This window comes from Brassica oleracea, chromosome C3, assembly GCF_000695525.1.
Source record: "Brassica oleracea var. oleracea cultivar TO1000 chromosome C3, BOL, whole genome shotgun sequence".
NCBI classification, from domain to species: Eukaryota; Viridiplantae; Streptophyta; class Magnoliopsida; order Brassicales; family Brassicaceae; genus Brassica; species Brassica oleracea.
In genome coordinates this window covers 20,640,486-20,647,573 of record NC_027750.1, presented here as the reverse complement: position 1 = coordinate 20,647,573, position 7,088 = coordinate 20,640,486, and the positions used below count along the sequence as shown (strand labels likewise).

Sequence of the window (7,088 nt, the reverse complement as noted above, 5' to 3'; positions counted from 1 at the left end):
TTTCACCATGGTTTTCCCAATTGGATTTTCCTGGTAAGGTTTTAATGAGGCAACATTAAAGCACATTACAAGCTCTAAATGGTTATGGCATCCAAGAGGGAGTGTTATGAACCAGATTGTGGATGACTCATAACCAAGAGATTATGATTTATAATCTTTCCATTTATCTATGACGGCGTAATCTCCTATATGAGGAACATCTATGTTATGAATAAAGATAGATTTTTCCATTACTTTTATAACACTTCGTAAGTTCGCTTGCGATCTGTGTATAAGATAATAGGCACGAAAATGAATCAGGATAAAATGAGAAGAAATCGAAAGATTCGAGATTAAAAATCTCTAAGAACGTGTAGATATGATTATAGATCAAGTGAGAGGTATGAGACAGACTAACAAAAAGACCAAACAATACATATCATAAAATCTACTGATGAGGAACCAATCAATGACCTTAGTCATTAGTAGATGTGTCGATAATACGATCACCATTCATACCATTCAATTATTTTTATTCGATTATCAAAATAATTCTTATAACTAGGTAACTACGTTCATGTTTCTTTCGGCTTGATGTAAAAATGTACTAAAATCATATATTTCAAACTGTGCATCCCTAATCCTACAACGAATCTAAAACCAAAGCTAGTCCATTCACAAAACCATACCTCTCGATTAAGGTCTAAGGTTGCCAAACCCGTTTCTTAGCCGAGAATTGTGATATAATTACCCAGATTCAATCAATATCATTATACTTGGAGATTTGTATATAATTTTTTTCATTATTATATCTTTTATTTTATATAGTGAACCCAATCTTATTCAAAAGCAACATGCTGATCCGTTCACTAGATAAAACACAGTCTTAACGACGACGATTTTCGTTGCTAATTATGTTATAAAAGGTTTACAGTGAATTAATAACGAATTACAGTGAATTGATGACGAATAACTATTCGTCGTAATGGATATATTATCATAAATTTTTTTGTTATGTTGCGAGAAACATATCTTATCGTAAAAATATCGTCATAAGTTCACCATAAAATTTGCAAGAAACGAAGTTAATTCGTTGTTAATATAACTACAAAGTAATAGCGATTCAAAGTTAATTCATTGTTAAAGTAGCAATAATTTAACAACGAGCTCAAATATAGTTCACTGTTATTATAAACTATATTATTACAAATATATTTAAATAATACATTTGTGATAAATTAATTTAATAAATTTAAAATTAAAAGAAATAGAAAATATCTTATACAATTAAAACTTAAAATACTTAGATTGTCGCCAAGTCTCCCATTTTCCGGTTAGATTGTCTATGATCATGATGACTGATTTTTTTGGTGTTACTTTCTAATTTTCTATAGACAGCGTCAATTGTTTAATCAAAACTTAGCATGTATGAGTTAAAGGTACAAATTTGATAGTGAGTTATTTGAAAGACGTTTAGTGATAGGTCAAGAGACGAGTTACAAAGGAGAAGATTGGGAGTTTATAATAAAAAAAGATATTTTTGGCAAGAACGTTTAAAAAGATGAAACTGTATCTCTTGTTCCAAAAGTGTATTTTTTCAATACTCTCTTCGATTCCCCTCCTTTCTCCTTATATACTTGATCTCTAGCCTTTTTTTATCTCCAATCGGCGCAAACCCTAGCTAACTTTGGACAATTAGACCGAAGTCTGTTTAACTGGGACAAATTCTGTTTACTTGATGGGTCTGGTCTTAGGGATGTAATCCATGTCCAACATTGACCTGGTTTATATTAATCCATGCTTGTTATTGAATGTCGAACTAAAAAACTCTCATTCACTTTTTTGAAGTTTTAGTTAATATTTTGCTTTAAAAAAAAATAATATTCTTGTGTTTAGAATTAGTGATAAGAAATAGCACGAGTTGGACGCTCAGCCAAATTTCAGAATAAACATCTATATAATTCGATGAAGAGGTTCTCTAACCGATGCTATTATGAAACTGGAAGGACTCAAGGTAGGTAATTTATTTTTCCTTTCGGCTGCTTATGATAACAAAGGCACTAGACATAAAGTAAAGCCAATTTGGGTAATAATTACAATTATATACCCTGATTGCCTTCAATCCTAATCTAAATAATAGTAACTGATAGTGTTGAATTGGTATATAAAAAGAGGTAATTTTCTATAGTTTAGGCCTCATCCTATTGACGGATTCAGAACTTTATAGTCATTTATAAGGAAATTGAATGTCGGTGATTGTCACGTTTTTTTAAACGAGAAAAATTTATAAATTGATAATTTAGAAATCATATTTTTAGGAAAAAGAAAACGCTTACATGTATATATATATATATGTATATATAGATAATTTGGAAATTTTGAACCTAATCTCATATATTCCCAATATCATTCAAGAAGCTAAAATACTAAGGGTGTGATTAATGTAAACGCAATTTGCGGATGCAGATGGTTGCGATTTTAAGAGTTAATTGATTTGTACGACTGATACAACGGTTAAAAAATGATGCGTTTGAAGGATAATTATGAATGATTGACTACTAAATGCGGTATCAATTGAATAATAGATTAACAATAGTAAAAAAATTTATAATTATAAAAACGTCAAAACCCATGTTATTATAATAACTATAAAAATTATATTTATAAAATCATATTATTAAATTTTTAAAATGATTTGTGGATTAATATATATTTACGTATATATTGATGTCTATAAAATTATAGCAATTTTTTTTGTTTTAAAATTTATAATATAAATAAATATATATTTATTATTTCAATTTATTTATTTTTTTAATTTTTTTATATTTATATAATTTTCCTTTAAATAAATTATTTTTATTACCAGCGTGTAATTAACTTTTAATTTTGAGAGATTTTAGAGCCGTATATAGTGGTTTGTAAGGTTTTTGTGGTTATTAGTCAAACCCTTATTCAAAATTCACTAAAGTGAGAGTTTTATTGGTTGGACTTTGAATAAACTACTCTTCTAACGAGAGTCATTTTCACATCCTGTTAGGTGCTTACGTTTTAGCTTATGTTGATGTAATCACTAGCTCTATATAATTCTTTAAGCCCTAATATTTTTTTTTTTGCCATCAATTTATACAGACTCATGCTGACTCTGTGAACCAAATCGGGAGATCTTGATCAATGTGAACGACAAAAGACGGTTGCTTCCTGACATAGCGTGCTAGGCTATCCGCCTTCGTATTTTGCGTCCTTGGTACATAGATAATCTCTGATCGAAGGAAACTTTCTTTCCGGACTTTAAAATCTTCTAAATAACTTGGAAGAGTTTGTCATTCTTCTGGTTCCAAAACCATCTTCACCAATTGAAAACAGTCCGTTGCAAACGTAACCTGAAATTGACGTAAGTTTCTCATACATTCCATTGCACAGAGTAGCGCTTCCACCTCCGCATGTAGAGGAGAGAGAGACTAGCCCGAACATTCCTCGCCCCCATGAGCCCATCAAAACCTTCTAAAGTACTGAACCAACCCTGTCCGGAAAAAATATCATTCTCCTTCCAGGAACCATCTGTGAAACACCATCTTCCTGGGATTGACGGTAGAGTCGTAATCTGTACTTGTGGTACCCTCCTCTGTTCATTCCATATTTGTACCTCAGCCCAAAGAATTGATTCTCTTTCTGCAAAATTAAGCGTGTCTCTAGGGTCAATATCCAGATTAGTAAAAACTTTATTATTCATTCATTTCCAAATGTACCATAATATCTATGCAAATTGATGATCATCCATCTGCGGGGAAACTCTCCATAATAAATTATCAATATTTTTGAAAAGAGAGCTTGTTTGGAAAATAGCTGGATTTGATGGTGTCTTTGAGAGAGTCCAAACCTGAAGTGCTGGAGAACATTCAAAAAACCTTTAAGCCTAATAAAAATCTATCAATTTATATAATAGACAGTTTAATCACTTATCCTTCCTCCACGTCGACATGCCAGCTAGGTAAGTCGCGCGTTCGGGAGCCGACACCAGTCCCTTCGCGCAATACCGGCCGTTTCATTTAATCGTCGGCATCATGGGCTTTGTTCGCGTCATGGGCTTCAAACTGTCGTGATTAGTTATATTTCCGGCCCGAGAGAACAGAGGTGTCTCCTCTAACCCTAATCAACTTCGGGCAAAAGAACGAAGGTCGTATCTCCGCATCCTTCGACGGCGACTTGATGTCGTTTCTGCTTTCTCTTACCTTCTGAAACGGTTTAAGTAAAGAGTTTGTGTTTAATCTCATTGACTACGTCGTCTTCAATGCTCTGTTTCGATCTGAAAGTCGGTGATTTCAGTATAAATATGTGTGAGTATTCCTCTCCTTCATCTCATCTTAGCTTCGTAAATCTGTAGAAAGGCGGTGAGCTAATTAGATGTCCTAAACATTCCTCGATTGTTCATGTGTTTTATAGGCTGCGAGAATGAGACGGCCCAGTTTGTTTGAGGGAGTTGATCCCGCTTTAGAGGAATTAATCATTAATCAGGTGCATATTCTAAATTTACTATATATTTAGTGTTTTCAAATTAAAACTTGCTATTGAATGTGAAGCTTCAAATTCGTTTTTTAAAGACCTATAAGCTGGTGTTTGTTTGTCAGGAATTGCAATTGCCAGTGTCAAGAACCAACGAAGATTTTTAATGATGTTAAATAGTTTTACGTAAGGAGCTGCATATTCTTGGTAAATTTTAAACACACAAAATCTCAGTTGCTTCGTTTTTTTTCCTTTTTTGTTTCGCTGATCTTCCTTCTTAGAAAAGTAAAGTTATTGTTTTTCGATGATTTGCAAATAGGAAAAATAGGGAGATAGAATTTTGTACAACGATTATCATCACCAAACTGCTTCTGTTGAGTTTCACATGTGCAGCCATGGACTATGGGCAGTGGTTGTTTCATAACTAACAAAAAAGGGTTATATTCCTCACTGTTTGTGTATAGTGAGGAAGCATATCAATAATGTGCAAGTAATGTTATTCTCTGCACCTTTTGTAGATGTTCCTCCATTTTAACTACTGGGACGAACTTCTTGATATGCAAGACGTTATGGGGACAGACCTGAAATGGGCCGCAACTCTTGTGGCTCGGCATCTGCTTGCGGCTGCAGACCGTTACGCTCTCCAGCGGCTTAGAACAATCTGCGAGTCACAACTCTGTGAAGGGATCAGCATCAACACTGTTGCAACCAACTATGCTCTAGCAGAGCAGCATCATTGTTTCCAGCTGAAATCTGCTTACCTCAAATTCATATCTTTGCCAGAAAACCTAAAAGGTAATAGAACAAGAAGATAGTTCGTTTTTGCTTGAATCATCAAATCTTGAAATCTGAAACCGCTCTTTTGTCTGTTAATTTCTTTTAGCTGTGATGGAAACGGATGGGTTTGATTATCTAAAGGAAGGCTGCCCTTGCTTACTAAGTGAGCTGTTGGAGTATGTGGTTAGGCTGAGTGAGCATTCTTTAGCATCTTTAGGGCATGGGAAGGAGTTATATGTTGATGGCTGTGACGTGATGGGAGACGAGTGAAGCAAAGTAAACTAACTCTTGAGGGAGAGAGAGTGACTAATGTTGGAGAACATTTGGTGAAACAGAATTGTAGAAGAGTCGTGATTTGTGTATTCGTCATTTGTAAAAGGATTAGTGATTGTGATCTGTGTTGTCCAGTAAGTAGTGTGTAAAATGTTTTTTTTGTATTTTTTGTTTGGGCCCCAAAAGATTCTACGACCAAAATTACTTCTCAAGAAAAATGTTTCATACGGCTAAGTGATGAATTAGTACTTGGCTTGCTTCTACAATGTCATTAAGCTATCATTGAAGGAGTCTAATTATCCTATAAAACAAGGAAAAGATTCACATCAACCATTATTCGCAATTAGATTGCCTCTTCTTTAGTTTGCCATGGCATGTAAGGTCATTCAATAAAAAGTTTCAAGTGTTCAAACTGTAATACTAGGACATTTCTAAGGTAAAAGAAGTAAACAAGGTTGTGTGGATTTTCTTTAGTGTTCCAAGATGAACTTTGCAAACATTGTATGTGATTTAACATCTATAATGATAGATTGAACAGTTCTGATCAGCGCTTGTCTATCCCTCCCTTTAGAGCTAAGTTCGCTTGCGATCTGTGTATAAGATAATAGGCACGAAAATGAATCAGGATAAAATGAGAAGAAATCGAAAGATTCGAGATTAAAAATCTCTAAGAACGTGTAGATATGATTATAGATCAAGTGAGAGGTATGAGACAGACTAACAAAAAGACCAAACAATACATATCATAAAATCTACTGATGAGGAACCAATCAATGACCTTAGTCATTAGTAGATGTGTCGATAATATTACAAGTTACCTACAGACTACAAAGAAGATAGGATCAACAAAAAGGTTGTTGGCGGTCGTGACTACGTAGCACCAGTTTGAAAATTCTTATAACTAGGTAACTACGTTCATGTTTCTTTCGGCTTGATGTAAAAATGTACTAAAATCATATATTTCAAACTGTGCATCCCTAATCCTACAACGAATCTAAAACCAAAGCTAGTCCATTCACAAAACCATACCTCTCGATTAAGGTCTAAGGTTGCCAAACCCGTTTCTTAGCCGAGAATTGTGATATAATTACCCAGATTCAATCAATATCATTATACTTGGAGATTTGTATATAATTTTTTTCATTATTATATCTTTTATTTTATATAGTGAACCCAATCTTATTCAAAAGCAACATGCTGATCCGTTCACTAGATAAAACACAGTCTTAACGACGACGATTTTCGTTGCTAATTATGTTATAAAAGGTTTACAGTGAATTAATAACGAATTACAGTGAATTGATGACGAATAACTATTCGTCGTAATGGATATATTATCATAAATTTTTTTGTTATGTTGCGAGAAACATATCTTATCGTAAAAATATCGTCATAAGTTCACCATAAAATTTGCAAGAAACGAAGTTAATTCGTTGTTAATATAACTACAAAGTAATAGCGATTCAAAGTTAATTCATTGTTAAAGTAGCAATAATTTAACAACGAGCTCAAATATAGTTCACTGTTATTATAAACTATATTATTACAAATATATT

The 7,088-nt window shown here is 33.3% G+C and overlaps 1 protein-coding gene across 3 annotated transcripts; it reads left to right on the top strand.

Annotated features, from left to right (window-relative positions):
• Window positions 1–4,056: 4,056 nt before the first annotated feature.
• On the top strand, window positions 4,057–5,766 carry LOC106329175 (BTB/POZ and MATH domain-containing protein 2-like). Of its 3 annotated transcripts, XR_001267755.1 has the most exons (6): window positions 4,057–4,316; window positions 4,423–4,494; window positions 4,608–4,689; window positions 4,802–4,919; window positions 5,001–5,277; window positions 5,366–5,766. XR_001267755.1 is itself a non-coding variant. In XM_013767788.1 (4 exons), the coding sequence occupies exons 2-4, from the start codon at window positions 4,432–4,434 to the stop codon at window positions 5,527–5,529; spliced, it is 504 nt and encodes a 167-aa protein (XP_013623242.1). In that variant the 5' UTR covers window positions 4,058–4,316; window positions 4,423–4,431; the 3' UTR covers window positions 5,530–5,766. The 3 variants fall into 3 exon arrangements, 1 of the variants encoding a protein (XP_013623242.1); XR_001267754.1 differs by lacking the exon at window positions 4,802–4,919 and having other exon boundaries at window positions 4,058–4,316; XM_013767788.1 differs by lacking the exons at window positions 4,608–4,689; window positions 4,802–4,919 and having other exon boundaries at window positions 4,058–4,316.
• Window positions 5,767–7,088: the final 1,322 nt, after the last annotated feature.

Coding starts and splice junctions, on each gene's coding strand:
- LOC106329175 (XM_013767788.1), top strand. CDS start 4,432: ATGAGACGGCCCAGTTTGTTTGAGGGAGTTGATCCCGCTTTAGAGGAA. Junction 4,495..5,000: donor AGGAATTAATCATTAATCAG/GTGCATATTCTA, acceptor CACCTTTTGTAG/ATGTTCCTCCATTTTAACTA. Junction 5,278..5,365: donor TTTGCCAGAAAACCTAAAAG/GTAATAGAACAA, acceptor AATTTCTTTTAG/CTGTGATGGAAACGGATGGG.